This window comes from Choloepus didactylus, chromosome 3 (assembly GCF_015220235.1).
Source record: "Choloepus didactylus isolate mChoDid1 chromosome 3, mChoDid1.pri, whole genome shotgun sequence".
Classification (NCBI taxonomy): domain Eukaryota; kingdom Metazoa; phylum Chordata; class Mammalia; order Pilosa; family Megalonychidae; genus Choloepus; species Choloepus didactylus.
In genome coordinates, this window is record NC_051309.1 from 217213580 (window position 1) to 217237735 (window position 24156).

The 24156-nt window shown below is 38.1% G+C and overlaps 1 protein-coding gene across 13 annotated transcripts in view; it reads left to right on the top strand.

The window, feature by feature from the left end:
* Positions 1-24156, top strand: part of NRG1 (neuregulin 1) — a 1140254-nt gene that overhangs the window by 904209 nt on the left and 211889 nt on the right. For 2 of the 13 annotated variants that reach the window (XM_037831333.1, XM_037831330.1), the window contains exon 1: positions 6542-6781. The exons of the other annotated variants lie outside the window; for them this stretch is intronic. In XM_037831333.1, the coding sequence (XP_037687261.1) occupies positions 6682-6781 (100 nt within the window). In that variant the 5' untranslated portion in view covers positions 6542-6681. Of the gene's footprint in view, positions 1-6541; positions 6782-24156 lie in introns of those variants that run through there. 13 annotated transcript variants of the gene reach the window in all.

The following is a 24156-nucleotide window of genomic DNA, read 5'->3' on the forward strand; positions in this document are numbered from 1 at the left end:
TATGAGTCACACTAACATTCAGGAGAACCCAAGGAATGAAATGAAGCCAATAAATTTAATATACAGGTGAAATGTGCATAGGCAATTTAGAAGGAAAAAAAAGGCATACTTCTTGGGATTTTACCATTTCACAAAAGTTATCACCTCACCTCTTAGAGAAAATATTGAGAGATTATATGGATTAGTTAAGATTTTTATTTTATGTGTTTGTTCTTGGAAAGACTTATTTTAACAGAAGTTATCCCAAAGTATAATGCCCTGGTGTTGTAATCATCAATTAAAAATTTGAACAAATAAACACAAATATACACACACATATAGGTATGCATTTTCTTACATGCATATGAAGGTAATTCTATTTATCTTCATTTATTCATTAAATAACAAAATGTGTTCATTGACTACGATGAGATAGGCATAGTGCCAGCATTATAACATAGAACGTGAAATAGCCATAGTCCTTGCCCTCAAAGAGCTTAATGCCCAATGAGATCAGATCACTAAAAAAAAAAAAAAAAAAAAAAAAATACGTAGTTACAAACTGAGAGAAACGCCATGAAGGAGATATAAAATGTGTGATGGGAGATTATTACAGGATGGGATGATACGGATTTCAAAGGTGATGAAACGCTTTACCATGTAATTGAATTTCAGGTGGACCCTGAAGATCAGTAGGAATTAGGGAAAGTGTGGTGGTCATGGGAAAATTTCCAGCAGAAGAAGCAAGTGCCAAGGCACGGAGGCTGGGAAGAATGGTGAGCTTCAGAAGTGTGCTATAACGAGGTCCCCATGGATGTAGCACAGTGAGTGAGGGTGAAGCATAGTGAGGTAAGGCTGGATTTAGGAACAGGCTAGCTCTTTAAGGTCCTTGACTATAGTCTTGGGAAGCAAAGGGGGACTGGATTAGCTGTGCATTTCGAAAAGACTCCTCTGGTTGCTGTATGGCAAAATAATTGGAGGGAGTAAAAGTTCTCTTAAAAATCTTTAGTATGGTCAAAGCAGAAAGATAAAGGTCTGGATTTGTGTGGTACTTAGTGAAGAGGGATAAAAGGTTTCCTTTCTGCTGCCTCCCATTGGGCCAGTTCAGGGTCTGCTGTCTTACAGAAAACCCAGGCAAGAATGAGGAGAGAAGACAGGACCTGGGGATGGGTTGGAGGCAGAGAAGGAGGTGTCAGATACGATTGTCAGGTCTCCAGCCTGGGTTATTAGTAACTGATTGACAGAAGATGGTAGTAACAGAACCAGGCTTTTTATATTGTTTTGATTCTATTTAAATTCATTCTCTGCAAAAGTATTTAGTGTTTACCAGTTGCAAAGTATGATGCCGAGATTTCAAATGGACAGAGAAATGAAAAAGTGGATCAAAGGATATATAATCTCTGCATTTTAGAGGTTTGCATTCCAATACAGACAATTTCTTATTTCTGGGAAATTGACAAATTCTCATTAAAGGGAAATGAGAAATAATAATTATACATATATATATACATATGCATATGCAAATCTATATATTTAGGCATTTGTGTAAATTTATATGTAGGTATGTACTTATAAATTTGAGGTATTTGCATCATGTGCACATCTGAATTAAGTGCGTTTAGAAGGGGATGAGGAGGATAAAGATAATTAACGTGGAGGTCGGGATGAGAAAGTTGGATGAGACTGCAGTGTTTTCAAAAGAAATTTAACTGTTTTCAGAAACTATTAAGTCTTATATTGCCATCTTATTATAGAAGAGATTTATGACACTGGCCCTATTTATCAAATAGTGTCCATAAAAATAAATTAAGCACTATGTATTCAACTGTATTATCCATTTCTAATCCATGATGTATCTCAATAATAACAATAAACAATAGTAACCATTGTTGTGGAGTCATTTTTTAAACATCACATAAATAAGCAAAAGCCATAAACACATTTGCTTTTAATTTTGTTTGAAATTATTACCTTTTTTAGTATTTTCCTTTGGAATCTAAACTCACAATTTTGTTATCAAATTCATTCTTCTCATAGCAGAGAGTATGATTAATTAGTAAATAACTGCCAAATGTATAGAAGGCACCATTTCTAGTTGTGCCAGGACATCTTGCTGGGGAGAAGCCCTTTGTTTAACAAACTCAACTTGCATGTTGACTCTAAGCCTCTAACTAAACATAGAGGAGAATCACTAATCCGTAACTGCTTTTAACTCATTTTCTTCCCTCCCCCTATAGTGTTTGCTTGTTTCATTTCTATGTGTATTCCTTTTGATTGTTAGTGCCTATTTACAATGATAATATGTGAAAACATTAACTAATCTCTAAGATAATGTACAATCGTCATTAACCATTACTATAATTATGGTGCAGATGGTGGACTATTCTCAGAATCACGGAAGATGAATTTACCATGAAGCTAATATGAAGCTTAAGCTTCAGGACCTCTCATTTGCAAGGATCCCTTTAATAATCCTAGACCTAAGTTTGTATTTTTAATTTTGTTTACTTTTCCTTTAAAAATGTCCCCCAAATTTTGTGAAATTCAGGCCACCAAAAACTTATTTGACTTTGCTTTTCACACTGTATTGTAATGATTAATTTGCTTTTGTCTTTCTCATAATATTTTAGCTTCATGAGAGCAGGAGCAATATTTTATTTCTGTTTCTCTACTATCACATGGTAGATGCTCAGTAAATGTTCGGTGAATGAATGAATGAGCCATTCACATTTAGTAGTTATTCTGGAGTTGAATGAAAATTTTCTTTGCAAGTATGAGTCTCCATTAATGCTAACTTTGTTATATATTTCAAAAGTAATCTTTATTTAAATTACCTTAAGCTACTTGACTTAAAAAAAGTTGAAAGTTTTAAACTATTTGTAGTATTACAAATTAAAGTCCCATTACTGTTCATATGCATACATTTTGCAAAATACAATCTATGTTCATGTCATTTATTTTGTTTTATTTCTTTCCATTAAAAAAAAAATTCTTGGAGTATTCCCCAAATGGAAATTACTGAGAGAAAGGGTATATTCAGCCAGCTTTTTAGATGCTAAGAATGCTCCTACAAGCTCAGAATAGCCAAAGAAAAATATTAGGGCACATGATTGCACTTATTGTAAACCGCCATTTAATATAAGACTTATATTTTGTCTTTTTAAAAATTTGTCAGGTTGTTTATTTATATATTCCCACTCCCTTTTATCAGGAGTTGACATATGTTGACAGGTTGACATATATTGTCTGGGAACTGATATACCCTATATAATGCTTGCTCTAAAAGCTGAATAGTATACAATGAATTAATAAAATTAAACCATGAAAATATATCACATTATTTAATTTGGACAATTGAGGTTCGTATTTTGGTTTTCAAGAAAGCAGAAATATTTTTCTTCCTTTCTCCATCCCTCATTCTGATCAGTTCCAAACTTTTTTAAAATGCAAAAGAAATCCATTTGGCATTTCCTGACCACAGATATCAATAATTTAAGTATAATCTCAAACTCTTGATAAGCCTCATAATATTTTTAACTATCAAAGAAATAGACTCTTATTTGGTTAATTTTTTGGTGATCATCAATAATGCAATAAAACAAACCCTGGAAAAATTAACATTAAATATCATAAAGGATATGTATGAGTAGAAATATCTTTTTTAGCTTCTGCCATGAACTTTGTGACAATTTTGCAGGAAGTGACAACTGAAATATAATTCCAGAATCTGAACATAGTTCCAGGAAGTGGCCTTGTCTTTCAACCGCTGCTTCTTCATTTTTGTTTAAAGTTCTTTTCAACCTTTAGCATTGTGATTTTTCCCTTTTTTCCTCTATCACATCAAACCAAGGAAAACCAATTATTAAATACTCATTTATACCCACCTGCCTCCCTTCAATTTCATTCATTCCCCAGCACTAAGTATTACCATAGGAACCTGCTGTTACTAGTGGCTGCCACCTTTCATTTTAAGGGTGGCTGCCATTTCAGTTCTCTTTCTGATAATTGATCATTTATCAGCTATTATCTGATATTTCAGTTATTTTTTTTGCTTAGTTTGGAAAGTTGTCAAGTACTACTAAAGGATCATTCAGATGGAAGTTAATTCCATTAACTTCACTGAATACTAGTATGATTAACAATTAATACACTGTTTAGTGAAGTAAAACATCTAGTCCCCAAATGAAAGTGATTGAATTACAGTACTTCCATATGTATAGGTTTTACTGTTGGCTTCCTGTTTTATGTGGGAATATTTCAAACTTTTTTGCCTTATGCCCTTTAATTCTAAAAGGGTGATATGTTTAGTAACATGTAGCTATTGTACACTAAGCCCAATGTGGGCTTTCACATCTTTGAAATAAAGTGTCCTTTATGAAAGTGCTTCTCTGCTCCGGATTTTGTGTTTCCTGCTTGCTGAGCAGTGGCCTCTCCTGGGAAAGCAGAGTTATTTCAGCCAACATTCAGACCTGATTTTACATTATACTCTGTGGAATATTATAGTGCTATTTAGATTTATTCAGAATTATTTCTTTGGTTTTGCTGTTTTTATGACTCAGTGGAATTTATAATTGGTGTTGCCTGGAAGGCTATCAGAAGATTTTTGGACATGAAACCTTTAAAAAAATTAATAATAATGACAATATTGCTAAGATATCTTTTAACCAGGAAGCCCACCAGCAGTTTGTTTTTTATTAAAATGCACATTAAAATAGAATGTACGTATTCTTATATTAGGACAGCTTTTAAATGAACAGGTTCTTTTGCCACCCACCCAACCACATACACAGCAAGGAGGCTCCCAGATTTTAACTTTATTTAAATTGAGGCAAGGAGAAAATATACTGAGAAGCCTGTAGGTAGATAATGGTTCAGTTTGCACTAACCACAGAGAATGGAAAATCAGGAGCAAGTCCCTTTCAAAGAGGAGTAAGTAGATTTCGTACATGGATTTTTCACTCACCTCTTTCTGACTACAACACAAGGGTCTATCTCTGTGAATTAGCAGTCTAAGTTAGCCACAACCGTGGTATATCATGAGAATGTTTTCTTTACACGGAGAGCATTCCGGATCAATCCGTGGCACGGACAAATCTGGCCTTTAACTTTTGTTCTTTGCAGCAGGGTGCCAACACTTTCCTGATTTCACTGCTCTTTAGAATTCTCCACCAGAGGGAGGAGAGGACAAGGGAAGAAGTAGTTTTCACCCGCAGTTTGAGGAAAGTTTGAATTCGAGATAGCTAACATTCACGAATTAACCATCTCCACCGCTGCCTCTCTAAATCTCCCAGTTTTCTCACTCCTCAAAACTGTATGACTCCGAGCTATCGCAGCAAGTTTAGTTATTGCCGAACGTGTTTCATCAGTTCCTTTAAAAAAGGAGTTGAAAGGAGAGAGATACCATTTGGGACAACCCCCCAGAAGCCAGTTGTTACTATGATCATTTTCCCGTAAAATCTGAAGATGTGAATTCTAACAGGCTCGTATTAAAACATTCAAGGACAGCTATGAAGACGGTGTAATCTAACTACCTTTAAGATTCATTGAACCCTCCCTGTGTATTCAGAACTGTTTCACACTCAAACTCCCGTCCACCCAAAGTTTACCTTTGCCGTAGATGCATGTGGGATTTTCCATAAAGTGCGAAGGGAATGACACCCCCCACCACCCCACCACCCCCCTACCAAACTCTCCTGGGAAAGCGGCAAACGTTCCTTTTCCCTTCCCGGGGTTACAGAGCCCCAGAGCCTTAATTGGGGTGGGGGGAGGTGGTGGGGTACAGTTGACAGAGCTACAAGGTTTTTTTCCCCAACAGCTTTCTCCGGCATTAAAAATAACGGATCGCCCCTCTCGGGCTCTGCCTGACAGCGCAGGAGACCGAGGAGCGGGAGACCATGGATCCCTGGGTTTTTTGAATCTCCCCGGGCCGCTCGGTCCGGATCCCGCGGCCTCGGCGGCAGCGGCTTTTCCGCGCAGCTTCCAGCGACCCCTATCGGGGCTTCCTGGCAGCCGCCCCGCGCGCCGCCGCCCCTCGCCCGGCCCGGCCCGGCCCGGCGAGGAGAAGGGGCTGAGCCCGGCGGGGCCGAGCCCAGGCTCCTCCCGGTGGCGTGTCGGCGCCTCGGGGTGGGGGTGTGGTGGGGAAGAGGGAGGGGGCGAGGCAAGAGGAGGGTGAGAAGGAGGCGCCAGTCTCCAACCTGCTGGCAGGAGGTGGGTGGCTGTGGGGCAATTGAAAAAGGGCCGGCCAGGAGTTCCCCCAAAACTTGTCGGAACTCCCGGCTCGCGTGGAGCGCAGGAGCGGAACGGCGGCAGCTGCCCGGCCGATGGGAGCGCGGGCGGGACGGTGAACGCCTCTCCTTCCTCTGGCTGCGAGGACGCCCGGACAGAGACCACGGCAGGAGCCCACAGCAGCGGAACCCAGCGCGGCGGGAACCCGAGGACTTCCCTGGGCGACAGGAGCCACCCCGAGAGCGAAGGCGACCCGAGGACACAGCGCCCGCCAGTCCCAGGTGGCCGGGATCGCGCGTCGCGCCTGCTTAGCTCGGGGCAGGCGAGAGGGGACGCGCCGCAGCCGGGCCGCTCGCCCTCCCCATCGAGGAACAAACTTTTCCCAAACCCGGTCCAAGCCCTCGGACCAAACTTCTCGCGCGTCGTCTTCGCCGGGGGCCATCAGCGTAGACGAGTGAGTGCACTTCTCCGGGCGAGATGTCCGATCGCAAGGAACGCAGAGGCAAGGGGAAGGGCAGAAAGAAGGACCGCGACTCTGACACGAAGCCCGCGCCGGCGGCCGACGGCACCAGCCCAGGTGAGTGCGCAGCCCGGCCCGGGGCCCCGCGCTCCTTTTCCTCCCGCGCCGCCGCGCTGCCTTCGCCCGCCTGCCAGCGCCCTCCTCCCCGGGCGTGTCTGGCCCTGCTGCCGAGCGGCCTCGGAAGCCCAGACGGCGCTCCCCCTTCGGTGCGGGCCGCCCCTCACCTGAGCGCCGAGCCCCACCCGGGCGCCCGCGTTCTGCACGCAGAATGAGGGGTCGGCGGCCCCAGCGTGCGCCCTCCGAGGGTCCCAGACGCACTGCGCTCTCTGGCCACTGCCTTTTCCCAGCCCCTCCAGCCGCGGAGCCCAGTCTGGCAGCGGGACGCGGCGTGCAGGAGCCGAGGCTCGGCGCGCGCGTCTCCCGTCACCGGGAGGACTTTGCACGGGCCCGGTCTGCCCTCTAGCGAGAAAAGCGGGAACCGGCCGTCGGGACGGAGGACCAGGTCTCTCGGTGTGCCGCGCTTGGGAGAGGGGGTGGGGGAGAAAAGGGGCCGCGTGGACAGCTGCGCATTCGTGTTTGGGGCACAGGAGAAGCGGTGTGGGGTGGCGATGTGCGCGCGTATTCACCCGGATACACTCTTGGGTTATTGGGATTCAGATCAGCCGCGAGGGATTCCTAGAGTTCAGCGAAGCACATAAAATCGAGCCCAGTGCCAGGAATCGAGTTTGCTTCAAATAAGTTCTAGAAACTTTTGATTTAGCAGGTCTATAGCTCAGAATCTCCTTGATAAGTATGCTTAATGTATGTTCCCAAGAGATGTGAGAAAACAAAATATGTGTCTGAATGTTTTAACTCAGTTGCCTATTGATTATATACAGAGTGAAATGACAATTTAGGCTCTCTGGAGGCAAATCTTGTATTTGATAATTAGAACACGGACATAAATGACAGTTTTACCTTAGATTTCCCTAAGAATGACTGATACTTTAGACATTGTCTTGGACAGAGGATCTATCCCGAAGTAATATTTGTTCATAAGTGATTGAATAAAGTGGGGGCTTTTTTCTGCCCCTGCAATTTCCAGTTAATTGATCCGATGCTTCACGTAGTTAGAGTGTAATCCCAACACACTTAATAAAATAATTCTGAAGACTTACTCCCATAGCACTTTGTAATAACTGCAGCTGAAGAAGATAAGCAAAAAGAAGCACTTGCCTGTTCCTTGCAGGAAGAAAGCCAGATTTGCCTAGTCCTCTTGGCATCACCGGTAGTAATTCAGAACCTGAGTTATTGGCAGAGACCTTGAGCAGGTTTTGAACAAAACAGAAACTTAACAGAGAGTAATTGTTTTACCACTGACCGTCCATGTGCTGCTTCTATAATAAGATACTGCTGACTAGATTCACCTTAATTACCTTTCATTAGCCCTTATGAAGGCGCACTGCAATTTTCCTTATTTTTTTTCCTATGTTCTGGAAATATAGTATAGCATTTTATTCAAGTAGGTATGAAATGGGAAGCTGGATTAGCATCCTCCTTAAGTGACCCTACTGTCCTTTTCAAGGTCATCATATTAAATTAAAGAGATCTTAGACCCAACCCAAACTATAAAGTAGTAAAGAGGTTAACTGTGGTGGTGTTTTCCTGTGAAGTACACCAATGCCCTGCCTTCATAATTATCTATAGTCTTCTGTAGATGGTCTGATGGATTAAAGAGAGGGCCATGGTTTGTAGTAGCATCCCTTACAGGTAACAGGTTTGCATGTTTTCAAGGGTTTGTAGCAGCAGTGCCTGAACACAGATATTTCAGACAAGCAGGTAGTTCTGTGCGGGATAGATTTATGAATAAGCAAGTGTCCCTGTGCCCTGTGGGTCTTATCTGCAGAGTAGGCAGCTGTCTTATGACTACCTAATATTCTGTTTGTTCAAGAGCTTCCATGGTGGCTCTCATTCTGCTTTTAAGCCCCACAGCTGTGATCCCCTCTGAACCAGATGGAGTGGCATCTTTGAGGAAAATTCCCTCTGCTATCTTTCAGGAAAAGTCAGGGTGAACTTGGCTCTGTTTGTTTTTAGTGTATTTGTCTCTTTTTCAAAAAAGAATAATCTTAGAGGAGGGACTTTTTACTCACTCCAAGTTACCTTGCACTTGTTAAACCACATAAGAATATTTATTCTTGATTTGATTTGCAAAGAATGGTCAACTTGAAACCAGCTTTATATAAAAAACCACATGATATTAAATAATATTGCTTTGAAATCAGTGCTTCTTCTCTTTCCTTATCATTTGCCTTCTACTGGTAAGTGCTAGTGTACTTTACCTTATGTTGAAAGCTTCAGAAATGAATAAATCGTAGCCGTAAAGGTTTGTGGGAGAAACCCATACTTCTTTCTCAACCTTTTTGCACTCAAAGTCATCCTCAAAGGAACAATCTCTAGATGCCGTAACTGTATAGTATTACCACTTGTCATGCCAGCCCAAATTATGACTTAGAAGGACAAGCATTTCTCGAATTGCTTCTGCATCAGTGCCCTTCAGTCCCAAGTTTTTACCGCTTTTTAAAAACAGCTACTGAAGCTATATGTCCTTGATGATACACATGCAAGAGCCACTCTCCCTGCATGTTGTTAACATTGCTTCATGATAGTCGGGAGTGCTGAGAACATTCAGACACTCAGCCCCGCTGTGTGCTATATTACATGCATCAGTATAAACACATCTGTTGGAGGGAAAATTTCAGGGGAAAAAGACTTCTTTAACTTTCATATGGCATGTGTGACTGATATGGGATACATATGTGGCTATGTTTCCTAGCATCGCATTTTTATACAATTAGCCGAATATTGAATTGCTCACTGTTGGGGCTGCAGATGTTCAACAGAATTATCTATTCCATCGTGATGGCTCTAATAGGTCCCAAGCCCTCAGGGTCATTGATTCCTCTTCTTTGCTCAAAATAACCAGCCTCAGCATATTGCTGGGCTTTGTAGCCCGGATCCATGCACCAAGGGCCCTGTAACCTCCTGGTTCTGCACATGCTGGACCTCCCATATCCAGAATCTTCATCTCGACTCAGTTCTTCCAACGAACTTTTTTCTTTTGAAGACTGAATTACAAAACCAGAGCCCCTTTTCAGGGGGGGCAATTGGTACTTGGCTGTAAGCTCCCTTTATGACTCTCTGTGAGAGTATTTGCTGATATGTTTTTCTTTCATTAAAACTCTGCAAAGGATTCATTTCTTCTTCTTCTTTTTTTTTTTTTTTTTTCTTTTTGCTCTTAAATGTCCTGGAACAAATTCGTTATTAAGCCTAGCCCAATTCTAGAAGGGCATCTGAGTAAGTACGGGTGGTGGAAAAATTCAGAAACCGAGTAGCCGGAATAGGTAGAGGCAGGCAGTGTGCTTCCCAGATGACATCGCCACCTGTTCACTTAACCAGGCGGCTCCACGGGCTCAAGTGTTTGTAAACATTCTTGGATATAAAGTGCCCTGTCACTAACAGGGCAGTGTGTGTTTACAGAATAGGAGGAATTTCCAGTGATCTGTTTCAACCTGGTTACTTGTAGCCACTCACCTTATGTAATTGTTAGAAGAATTAAAAATTATTTACACAATGAAGTATGACCTATTTGGAAGAATTAAAATAGCAAGTGGAGTGGTAGAAACTCGGCATACTGTTTTTATGTCTGCAAAATTATACCAGTGGAAAACTGGCAGAGGGAATTATATATATAATATCAAGGATGTGGATGTATATATCAGATACCTCAGATGATATGTATATCTCATATATATGATAAATAAATATTGAACCAGTGTGTGAATACCTTACTACATGCCAGACACTATCGCTCTGGGCACTTTCATATTCGTTAATAAGAATAGCTACCATCTCTTCAATTACCATCTTCCAGGAAGTACTTGTGTATATTTTGTGTCCTGTCCTTTAGAAAGCACATAAATGCCTCACTACTAGGCAGCAAAATCAGGATAGCCTAATTATTAGCTTTAAAGCCAGATTGCTTGAGTTTAAATCCTGGTTCTACCTTTCTTTAACTGTATAGTCTTGGGGGAAAGTTACCTAATTTTTCTGTCCTTAAGTTTCCTTATGTGTAAAATGGGGATATCTTTATTATTATTATGAGGTGGTTGTGGAATATTCCACAGAAAGCACTCTGAACATTTTCCAGCATGCAGTAAATGCCCAAGAAACGCCAGCTCTCTTTATGAAACTGCTTAAGAAAAAATTGCCTGTATCTTTATGACGATACTTAATACAATTGTCAAAATTTACCTTTTATGGTAAAAAAATGATCCAAAGCTGGCCTTAGATTAGGGTGGGTATAAATATTAATATCTACTACCTGTAAATAAAAAAAAAGTGTATATTTGCTTCAAGTTCCATAAGTGCATATATATAAATTATGAAAATTTCAGTCTAAATATTGAAAGTGAAGTGAGGTGCAACATAATTTTATGTCTGGCAGAAAAATGTTGAGGATTGCAGGCTATGAGAAGATTTTGAAACATGACACCTTCTCTGGCAACACTTAAAGAGTTGATGCTTAAACCTCACTTTGTTATGTAGAATGTATAATCTTTTCTTCTGGGACTAGTATACATTCCAGCAGTTAAAAAAGAAATTGTGTATTAACACACCCTTTATCGTCTTATCCGGTAACAGTATATTGCCAGTGAGGTTTGTAGAATTGGGTGCAGTTGTTTCTAAATATAATTAAAATAATGAATTTAATAAATCCACATTTCTCGCTATTTTCTTTCCTCTCTAACCTCACTAGAATGGCCACATGTAGTGTCTAAAGTTCAGAAAGCCTTATAGATTCTTATCAAACTGGTCAAATTAATGTTGTTTTTCTTTTCTTAACAGTCCAAAGACAGCAAGTTAAGTCTGACTTTAACAGTACTGATAGATTATTGCGTTCTATTACAATAGAAAAAACAAACCACGTGTTCATGTTTCTGGTGTGTCATTCAGTTTGCTCAAAAGCAAATAAAATGGACTTCTAATATTTAGTTAACCTTGAGGTACTCCTCTTGACAAACAGAGAAAAAAAAATTAGATAATATTAGCTTCTAATCAGAGGAAAAAGTATATATCAAATATGCTGTTAAGATACTTAAAATGAAACTTCTCCAAAGGAATAAGTGACATTTTGGATTCAACCTAGTCCTGTGCTTGTCTGCACACGTTTTTGTCCATGCATATATTTTAATAGATAAAGAAGAGTGCTACCAATATGCCAAAAGATGTCAGTATTTGTTGCTTTTGAAAAAGTGAGGTGTTAGGTGAAAAAAAGGAAACAGCTGCATTTATTCTGTTTTAGTAAACATAAAGCTGGCTACTTTAAAAAGTTTGACAATTCAATACACTGTATAGCTTGCTTATTTACATTTTGTAAATGAAAATATCACATTTTCACATCGTTCTCTTCTAAATATTAAAAGATGCCTCTGCAATGATTTCCCAAAAGAATTCAGAATATGAGCAGAAAAGATGCTAATCAGTGTTGTTATTTGTTATTATTAAGAAACAAAATTATTTGAGACTGTTTTGTTATACCTTGGATTTCTTTTGCATTTTAAAACTCTAAATTAATTGTTGTATGCTTTTTATGTCATCTTGATTATGATTGATAAACTGCATTGTTCAGTCCAATTCCAGTGAGATCTTTGGATGTCTCTAAATAGGCCAAAGATAACAGAACTCTAGCCAGTGTCACCTTTTTCTGGCCTCCAGAGGGTGCTCCAAGAGCATCACACTGCTATTCCCCAAAGATTGATTTGTGTTTTTTTTTTCTTTCTTTCTTTTTTTTTTTAAGTTACTGCAAAATTCTGCACAAACTATTGGGAAGAATAAGGTCCTGATACCATACAAGGCAGTCTCCTCTACTGAAGTTTGTCTTCCAACTAGACCCAATAAGCAGAATTCGTTAAGAACTCTAGATCAGAGTATTCTGAAACCTCATTCTGAAAACGATCTGATACACTTGTCAGCTTGCTAGGGGTCATCTGTCAGAGTAACTTTAATCAGCACCTTTTCCCCAGAGAACCAAGGACCTTTTAAGCCCCTTCCAATCACTCTCTACAGCAATCGCTCTCAATAACTGCAGTTGTTGTCACGATTGGTTTACCTACAAAGGGATTAGTCATATTTAAGAGTTTCACTCTGACATTGGAAAATTATATGTGAAAACAGCAAAATTGAACAAACGATCGTTAATAACAAGGTTGCTTTTATTTCTTCATGCCACATTATTTCCTCATCCCCTGGCTACAATATTTTAAGGACTTTATGTGATTGAGTTACACATTTTTGAAGATAGGTTTGAATGACTAAATACTTTTGGTTCATGGGCTAATCTTGTAATACTGTCACAAGCCCTTGTTATTTATGGTTTACCTGCTCATGATTTATTGCCCTCTGCAATTGTCATCTTTGTCCTGAGTGACTCCATTATCTCCCCTCTCCCCCCTTTTTGAAGTGCAATCTTGTTCACATGGTTTCTTGCTTCAGGAAGAGTATGACTGATGACACTAGCCTTTGACTGTTTGGATTTGACATCCCAAACCTTTCATTTCACAGCTGCGATAGGCCTTCTGAGCAACTGTTGAGTTTTAGTTTCAGTGATGCTCAAGTCAGGTAGTAAGTATTTTTATTAGGTTGAACCACATGAAATTGTCAGTTTTATGGGTTATCCATGGATGAATATGGTCAATTTCATATAGTTTAATTTAATACTTGGATTTTCTTTAGTAATTTGACTGTGCTGTACATATTATTTAAAATATTATAGTAATGACAACTTTGAAAAGATTCTTATTAGGTTTGGTAATTAAATGGTTTAAGATCATATCTAAAAGGTATACACAGGGAATAATTGAAACAGTGACATTTTCTCTAATAAATAGATAGGCTCATATGATAGCCATATAAAAGGAATCCAGCCATAAAGTTACTGTGCCAGGGCAACTAGCATTTTCCCACAGAAAGAAAAGTTAATACATTTTTACCACATAATATAACTTATTTTTATTTGGCCTGTTAGCAAACTGTTATCATACTTTATTTTAGCCACCGTATTTCCACAGAGAAATTACAGAGATGTCAGTAGGAAATATTATTGACTTTTGAATAATCTTGGCTCTATTTTGTGTTCTAATGTGAAAAAAAAAAATCTTTACTTGGTATCACAGTAAAACTACAAGCCAGTTTTTCTGGTAGTTTCAATAAGTGCTAGTTTGATTGACAAGTAAAAATCCACCCTGTTATGAGGTAGGCTATATTACATTTTAAATAAGGTTAAAATTTTATATAAGACCAATAAATCCCTAGATCTTATAGAGCTGGACTAAAACATTTGACTTATCCATCATAATCAAGATGACATAAGAAACATTCATAAACAATTTACAGTTTAAGTAGATGTGTGTGCTTGTGATTTGCAACATATAATCACACACTTTTAGAGACTTAAATTTGCATTTTTAAAAGATATGGCAGTCTCTTTTAGCTATTCCGTAGTGAGTATAAAACCAATCTTTTAAGGAAAAGTCTAAATTTATTTTTCAGAACGATTTTCAATTTGTACATATGGTGTAATAATGTTTTGAATACTAAATAACAGTATGTAATATAAGGGCACAATTGAAAGTTGAAATATATCCTGTATGTTTTATGAGTTCGTCAAAAAATATATTTTGTTTAAGGCAGAGTTTGAATACTGATTATGCTGAGAAACATTTCTCTATTGTTGTCCTAAAGTTTATAACTTAGAGAGCTTTTTCCTTAGTTGTTCGGTATATCATTTATTAGGCATTTTCATTTGTGTATAATAACAGAAAATCAGACTCACGTGTGATCTGATAAGAAATGCATACTGTGGAAACATTCAAAAATTCAGGAAGAAAAAACAGATAGTCAACAGGTATTTAAAAGGAAGCTAATGCTTATGACAAGAAATCTTTCTTTTCGGGAGATAAATATGTATGTTGCTATTTAATGTTTAAAAATATGTATTTTGTGAATTGAATGTTCTTTCTATCTAAGTTTGATAGGACTTAGAAAAGTTTCTGGTTGTCACTGAATGTGTCTCTTCTTCCCTCTCCTGATTTTATTCCTTGAACTTTTTGTTATATTACGGGACCTTTAGGAGAGCACAAGAAGAATGGAAACTTGCTCTAATAGTTGATGTAAATTAGACTGTGGGATAAGGGAAGTCCTTTCGGATACAGTGTACTATAGTTTAATGCCTACAATGAGAATATTTGTATTATGCTCAACATGATTGAGTATATGAAAATTTTTCTTGCATGAGCTTTCCCTTCTCTCTCACCCCCATCTTGGAAAATTTACTTTCCAGTTATGGGTTTATACTCTATTAAGGATTATGTCTATTTAAATGAATGGCTCTTCTCTTTAATTTGTTTTCTCTATTCATGTCATATATGAGTACATAGTATGAAGACCTTTTTGGATGATGGCCAATACTTTATTCATTTGTACCTCCATTAGTGTTGGTCTTAAGCTAAAACATGCATCTGTGTAGTTCGAAATTGCTCTGAAATCCAAACAGAACATTTTGAAACATTATTCTGACGATGCTCTTTTAAGTTTGAATGGTATTTATGCTAATCAGCATATTTTAACTTCTCTCCAAACCACTGAAGTGGAGGGGTTACAAAGTGTGAATGGTGTTTTGAATCAGTATCTATCTATTCCACAGGGGATGGATGAAATGATACCCTAAAAGGAACATGCCTGGGCTCAGGCCCTCCTGGGATGACGCCACTGAGCTGAACTTCTTCCTATCAGCAACATCCTGACTTTTGCAGCATGCTAGACTGAGCAGTTCATTGCTTTCTTCTGAAAGTAGCTGGCCTTTCCATCTTGAACATGCAAGTCCCTTATCTGAATGTGGCCACTGCAATAGGATGGAAAATATAATCGCCTCTATTCTTTCCTACCCAGCAGGCTAAATAAGAATTCTTATATTCGATACAATGCAATTCAGAACATAGTCTCATGGAAATTTGACTTTCCGCAGTCCCAAGTGGACATCTGTGTGATACTTGAACAGTGGCCTGGCTTGGTGACTTCCGCACTGATTGCAGGGCAGGGAGGTACTGGTTTTAAGCCATGGACTCAGTTAGAAGGTAGATCAGAGCAGTGGTTGAGAGGGAGTGCTCTAGTTCTGTCCCCAAGTTGCATGGGGTGAACCCTGGCTTGGCCACTTCCCCCTAGAATAACTCTGGATGGGTGACAGAAACTCTTCAAGCCTCAGTTACACATTTATAAATATTATATCATTCATGTGGTAGTTCTGAAGATTAGAGTGTTTAGTATTGAGCCTCATACAGAATAAGGATAGAACTGTTGGTTTTATTTGGTTTAAATATTAACATATCGAAGCATTCTTTTTGGTGTCTGCTCATCTAATGGCGTATCCTTCCTATGTATGTCTGCATTAATGTTGTCTGAATTTTAAGCCACTAAAAGATAACTTTATAAATACTATACATCTTTTCACAGTGTCTTGTACACAGAAGTTCTTTGTAAATAATTATAATGTTCATAGTACATATCAAGATATGATTTGGTATAGATTCTATATCTTTAGACTGTTGGTGAGAGTTGGATACCAAATACATAACAGATTCATAAGAAGATCGGCCAAATATCCTGAACCTGAGGTTTAACTTGAACTTTGGCCTGTAGATAAACTCATCTTTAGAGGATGAATCGCACTAGTAGTGATGTTTTAACTGATTGGTACAAAAATACCTTATGTGTACTCATATTTCAAGTAATATATATACATATAATATATATAAACATATATATGGTTTATATATATTTATCTTTCCCAATTACCTCTTTAAATGTAACTTTCCCACTCCTTATCTCCCATATCTGCTAGACTGAGCAGTTCGTTGCTTTCTTCTGAAAGTAGCTGGCCTTTCCATCTTGAAAATAGAAGTCCTTTATCTGAATGTGGCCACTGCAATAGGATAGAAAATATAATTGCCTCTATTCTTTCCTACCCAGCAGGCTAAATAAGAATTCTTATATTCGATACAATGCAATGGTATTTTTGTACCAATCAGTTAAAACATCACTACTAGTGCTATTCATCCTCTAAAGATGAGTTTATCTTCAGTTTATAGGGTAGCTGCCTATTGCACATGGTGCCTACTAGATTACTTCACATATAGATGTTTATAAAATAAATGAAAAAGAATCATTTTTCTATATATACCTATTGACTATTTTGTTTCCTGAGCTATAAGGATAGATACCTGTAGTTTATGAATTCTTTTATGAGGGCCTATTGTGTTGTGAGTTTTAGTTATCTAATTGCCTGAAACAGTTTTTCATTTGTATATTAAGTGGATGTTATTTCTGTGTATATGTATCAAACCCACTTTCATTTATTTATTTACTATTTTCACTCTTTGTCAACAGAATGAAAAAGAAGTACAATGTTGGCGTTAAGCACAGTCTTTCATTATTTAAAATTGTAGTATTCCCTTAACATTCTCTACTTTAAATTGTTTTTAAATAAATCTTAAAAATTAGTTCTGTCTTGAAGCCCATGAGAGCAGATTTTTATAATCAGTTGTCACAGTAGTAATATTAAACAGTATCATCTATTTCTGGGGAAAATATTGAAGGCTGGAATTTTGTCCCCAGAAGGTTTATGTCAAATGCAGAAAATAGGTTGTGAGGATAATTTGTATGGGTGAGGTGACCTTGCAGTATACTTGGAATCTTCCCTGGGGTGACTGCCTGTGCATTATCCATTTTGGGAAAGAGTTATACTTAGAAGAATTATGGAAATGAGCTGGTGGGTTTGTCGAGAGAAAACCAATTATTTGGATACTAAGTTGAATGGAAACTTAAAGACTTGCTTTTCCGTATATTAAATTGAATAAAAATGGGAGACTTATGTCTTGGGGGGATTTTTGTTTTGCCTTTTTTCTATCTCTCTCTCTTTTTTTTTTTTTTTTTTTTGACATGTTGATTATATTGTGTGTTCTTAGTTGTCCTTAACCTGACAGGAAGGAGAACTGTTGATAGAAATAATTATTTTATTTTGATATTTGGAAAGCAACAGTGGAGTTTTAAATGTTTTATACACTGTTTACATCCCATCACAGAGTACTGTGATCCACTTCAGAAAGGCAGGTAAGACAAGGAACATTACTTTCTTAGGAATTAACAAAAGCTAAGGAAGAGTTTAGTCCCCGAGTCCTCTCCAGATTCATTGTACGCTCAGATTGTATTTATACAAGACCCCTTTTCAAAGAGGACCTCTGAGTTGGACCATGTATGGGAAAAAAGTTCACCACTTACAGTACGTTATGATTTGAGAAAAATACAAGGTATTAGATCTTCACAGAACTTCAAAATGCAGCAAAATCCCCACTTGAATTTGGTGAATATGGTCACACTCTCCTTCCACTCTCCACTTAAGGTAGGCTTATTTTATCTTGAACTATTGGAATGGCGGAAAAAAGGCAGGCTGTAGCCATCTTGGTGCTAGGCCCTCAGTGCGCTACGATGGGAGCAAAACTCCCCGTGAGCCAGGTGGGCAGTAGCAGTTGTCCTTCAGGGGCATCTGGAAGTACCTGTTCAGGAAAACGTCAAGGTGTCTACGCCTTCTGACATCATAGGGTTCTGTGAGAGGCAGCAGTGGAATGCCAAATGCTCCTTTTGTCATTTAAGATATGCAATTTCATAAAGTGATTGCTGACCCTAACACAGAGGCGCCTTTGGGATTCATTTCTGTGAAACTCATCAACAGTTGAGTGGAACAGCTCCTGGATAATGTTCTTGAGCAAGATAAGTTACAAATGCACCATGAGAACTATTTATTCACACCTAAATGGTCTTGTAATTCTCACATTTTAATACATAGAGAGAAATAACCCTTTGGAAAAGTCACAGTATTTTGCTAGTATTAATATGTCAACTCACTATAAAATAGTAAAAAATATTCCCTATTCAGAACATTTGAGAGTCTAGTTTTTGGTTATAAATACAGCAGTTTCTTGTTGAAAACTTCTGTGATGAAGTAAGTGAATAATGGGCATCCTTGGAATTGTCATGTATTATGGTACATTTGTAACTAAAAGTTTCTTTAAGTAATGACTAACCATTTCATGGAAAAATCCTATTTCTGATCACTCCAGGAAATATGAAATGAGAAATGATCGTATGTTAATATGCTTACCTGAGGTTCTATACATTAAATTTGTATGTTACCTGAATATGTGATTATGTGCTTATGGGTATAGGTTTTCTTTTCAATTAGTTTGAAAAAGTACTAATAAATGGTACTTAAAATTGAGTAGACGTGTCTAAATGGCTGGATAGGTTTACTCTCATTGGTTTACTTTTGTGAGTACTTGTCCATTAATATTTCAAGAGCTGATATAAATGCTGAGTAGTTAAACTATAAAGACATCAGCAAGTGTGTGTAAATAAGTAGGTAACTTTCTGTCATTCTCTCACCTTATTTTCTTTACCACAGAAGATTATACTTTGAATCTTTGATTCGTTTTTTGTTTACTGAACAAAGATCAAAGCAATCTCTATTCTACTTTGAACATTTTATTTTGTCACTAAAATGTTTAAGTTTTAGAAAATGAACTGTTGTTCCTACCTAGAAAAATTTTTAATTGAGAGGTTAGACATATGCATTTTAGCATTTCACAGCTCTGAACTGTAAACTGCACAAGGTCATGTTTATCCTGAATATTTTATCACCACACACCAGCACAGTGCTGGGCACATAGTCACTACTCTTAATCATTTTATTCAAGGACAGAATAAATGAGTGACTATTGCTAACTTTCCTTAAAATAGGGAGCTGTGGGAGTTTATAGAAAAGAGTTTAGTTACTGTGATACTATCAGTTAATAAGAAAGTGTGAGGGCAAATCATCAGCACCAGTGATGCATGGATTTGTTCCCAAATTGACCATTTAGTTTCTGATTTAAATTGTACAATATACCTTAAAGATCTCCATAAGTAGCAAACAGTGTTCCGTTATTCAGACTAGTGAATAGGAATTAGAGGTTTATTCAATCCACAATTCTTTCTAGCTCTAAAGTATTTTCATTACATTTTCTCTTAAAATCATAGAAGCAGTTAAGAAATTAATTAAATGTATGCAGCTGGAGTTAATAGTCATAAATTACTTAGACAATTGCCTGATACATAATTCTTGATACATTAAGAGTTTGTTATATAAATGAATAAGAACTGTTTGTGGCATGAAAATAATCTTAAACAGTACTAGTACTGTACTTACACTAGTACTTTCTAAAAGAGTAAAATCTTAAATATGCCCGCATTAGTTCTGGGAAAAGTCATAGAATTTTAGAGCTGAAAAGGTTATCATAGAGGTCATCTGTTTGAATCACATGTTTTTAGATGAGAACAACTACAAGGTCTAACTGGTGGACCTCAGCTTCCAGATTTCAGGGAAGAGCTTCTAGTTATTTTGATGCTACACTTTCGAATCTGAGATTGGCACTGAATTCAACCTCACTCTCATAGTGCTTTGGGTGTTGTTATTCTAGTACGTAAGAGGGATATATTTTTATGCCATCTAATAGAGCAGCTTGGGTTATATCAATGATATGATTTTAATTATTTTGAGGGTTGCAGTAAATTTAAATCACCCATACCAGTATATCTCAGTTCCTTTTTACAGTGCTCTTGTCCCCAGTAGGTTCAATAAATGTTGACTGACAATAGATGACCAATAAGGTCAGTTAGTCCTAATGTTATAACCTGGAAGAGGAAGGTAATGAGTGTGTGTGTGTGTGTGTGTGTGATATTTCAGATATAGTTCAGGGATGGGCAGTCTTAGTGTTCAGAAATTTCATTGGCACCAAAACCTTAATGCAAGATGCTTTGAGACTTCGAAAGAGATCTCTGTGGGCTCTCTGGATACTCACCATAGAAATGATGTGCACACACACTAAAAAGAGTTGTTAACACTTGTGCCTTGACAGCTGCATCTCTGAGCCACTGACCGGTCACTGATCGCAGTGGCATTTTGTCACTAACAGCCTGAATTGTCTTTGACCCAGAGACCCAGAGGTCAAGGGCCTCCTAGTCTATTATTAAATTTCCAGGGAAGTAGTTGAATTTGCATTAGGTGATTTATTTATATTTATTTATTTATGTTTCTTTGGGGAGGGGGACACTAGGAGGAATAAGAGATGCAGTTATTATTTTTCCCTTATAGGATTATTATCAGCCCAGACCTTTGTGTGCAGGATTTGGCCAGCATCCTAAAAGAAAGAAAGGTCCCAAGATTCAACCCATTTTGGTTTTGACTGGGCCTCATAGGATATCCTAAAGCTTCCTGGTAATAGTCATAAAACTGGAACTTCACAGAACAATGATACCATAGGTTGTAGCAGGGAGGAGCCTTGCTTTGAGAAAAACGCAGCTCTTTTGAGGGGTGGTGGAAGCTCATAAAGTTTGCTGATTCATATTCAACTGGCTCCATTAATGAGCGGCTTAACTAATGGCTAGAAAGGGACTGGAGAGTTCATTTGGAGCTCTTCCAAAGGACTGGAGGGACAGACAACTCCTGATTCCCAGGCAGTCACAGATTAAAAGGCTCTTCTGTGTCCCAAGCAGGAAGCAGCCCTGGGCCAGAGCTGAGAGGGCTGGAGGGTGAAAGCCAGGCTTCAATACATGAATGTGTGAGCATGCATGTGTGAATGTGTGTGTACCTTAGCCCATAATAGTGGGTGATATGCAGCCATCTTTTATGATCAAGAGGTAGCAAGTGCCTTGGTATAAGGAACACAATGTACTGGTATGGAAAGAGCTCTCCTCTTCCAAGCAGCCATCAAGAGATATGAGCACTAAGTTTGCATGATTTGAGCCATCATTTCAAGTGTCTGGGCTTTGTTTCCTTGGCTAATAATTAAGAATATTATTATATTATTATTATCTTATATCAGATAAGGTATAAAAATTTAGATATAAAAGAAAGCTATGACTCAAACATTATAAGGCTGTCCTACCAAATTTTGTGTGCTGCTGTGCTGATCTGTTTTCACTCAGAGGTCATTGTAGTGAATTCCTTTTCAGAAATCTTAAGGCATTTGAAAAATAGTTGTCATAGGAAGTCTCGGCCAATAACTGGTTTTATGTAGGAAATGGTTTATCTTCTATAGAACAATTTTTGATGGATGAAATAGAGTTGTAGTTAGTTTATTTTAGCAAACATCTAGAAGACTTATTTTGGTCTGTGAATTATTTATGTGAAAATATAGCACATGATAATAAATATATTTATAAATAACTAGAATGGAAGACTTTCATATGAAATTCTTGATGGAAACATGGACCCTGCCCAGCTACCCTTAGCTTAGTGATTCCTTAAAAGCATATGATACAGTTAGAGTTATAGGATTTAACCTCTACTGCAGACAGAAGTAAGTGAAGCAGCAAACAATGCAGGTTAGACAGAGCCTTGGAAATACTCTTAACAAAGTTGCTTTAAAAAATGGTATACTTTTTTTTCTCATTGGTTTGTGCTCTTTAGATTCACTTTAGGTTCTTCTCCATCTTTTATACTTTCTATATAAGATACTTTATGATACAAGTTCTGTTTATTTTCCATAGATTGTCTCCTTCTCTAAAATTCCCAAGTAATTTTTCAACCATGCTGATCCTTGTTTTAGTTTCCTATGTTGTTCGAGCAAATACTCAAGCAATGGGCTGGTTTAAACAATGGAAATTTAATGACTCACGGTTTTGAGGCTGGGGAAAAAAGTCCAAATCAAGGCATCAAGACGATGCTTTCTTCACAAAGGCGAGTGTTCTGGGGCTGGATGCTGGTGATCCTTGGTCCTTAGCTTGTCACATGGCGGCCACTTCTGGTCTCTCCCTTCCCTTCCAGGTTCTGTTGATTTCAGCTTTTTGTTTCCTGTTGCTTTCTCACCCTGAGTTTCATTCTGCTAATAAAGGACTCCAGGAATAAGATTAAGACCCATCCTGACTGAGGTGGACCACACTTTAACTGGAGTAATCTCATCAAAAGATTCTACTTACAGTGGATTCACCCCCACAGGAATGGATTAAGTTTAAGAACATGTTTTCCTGGTATACTTATAGCTCCAAATCACCACATTCATCTTAATGAAAAGAATCCAATATCAGATTAATGTGTGATAATATATTTGTTCTCTTTAGTAGCTCTGGATTTTCATTAAGCTAGTCCTTTAAAGGATACCCCTTAAGCTTGCCATTATCAAGTGTTCCAAATTTATCTATTCTCCTCTTTATAGAGCAGGAATTTTGTTAGAAAAGCAACAGACTTTTTTTTTTATTCATATTTATTGAGATATATTCACATACCATGCAGTCATACAAAGTGTATATTTAATTGTTCACAGTACCATTATATAGTTGTGTGTTCATCACCAAAATTAATTTTTGACATTTTCATTACCACACACACAAAAATAATAGGAATAAAAAATTAAAGTGAAAAAGAACTCTGGGTGCCCCCCTCGCCCCCATTTTTCTACTCATCCATCCAGACACTGGACAAAGGGAAGTGTGGTCCATGTGGCTTTTGCAATCACATTGTCACCCCTCATAAGCTACATTTTTATACAACTGTCTTCGAGATTCATGGGTTCTGGGTTGTAGTTTGATAGTTTCAGGTATCTACCACCAGCTACCCCAATTCTTTAGAACCTAAAAAGGGTTGTCTAAATTGTGCATAAGAGTGCCCACCAGAGTGACCTTTCGGCTCCTTTTGGAACCTCTCTGCCGCTGAAGCTTATTTCATTTCTTTTCACATCCCCCTTTTGGTCAAGAAGATGTTTTCCATCCCACGATGCTGGGTCTACATTCCTCCCCGGGAGTCATATTCCACGTTGCCAGGGAGATTCACTCCCCTAGGTGTCTGATCCCATGTAGGGGGGCAGGGCAGTGATTTCAGCTTTCAAGTTGGCTTAGCTAGAGAGAGAGGGCCACATCTGAGCAACAAAGAGGCATTCGGGAGGAGGCTCTTAGGCAAATTATAGGGAGGCCTAGCCTCTCCTAGCAACAGACTTTTTAAAGTGGATTAAGCTATGGTTATTTTTTGTGAAAGTGGACAGTGAGTCTTTTTTTATTGTTTTCTTAGGACAAAATCACTGAGTCTCAAACATAGAAACATAAAATTTTTTCTTGTTTTATCGCAATCATAATTAAAGATTTATTCACAGGGTATAAAGTACAAATCAAAGCTCTGAACAGAAGTATATGAAAGAAAAACTTTATTTTCAACAACTTAACTTAAAAGGAAAAAAATTTGAGCAAACATCAGGTGCTCCATCAGCGTCCTAGAGATATATTTAATTATATCATCTAGAGGTCCATTTATTACT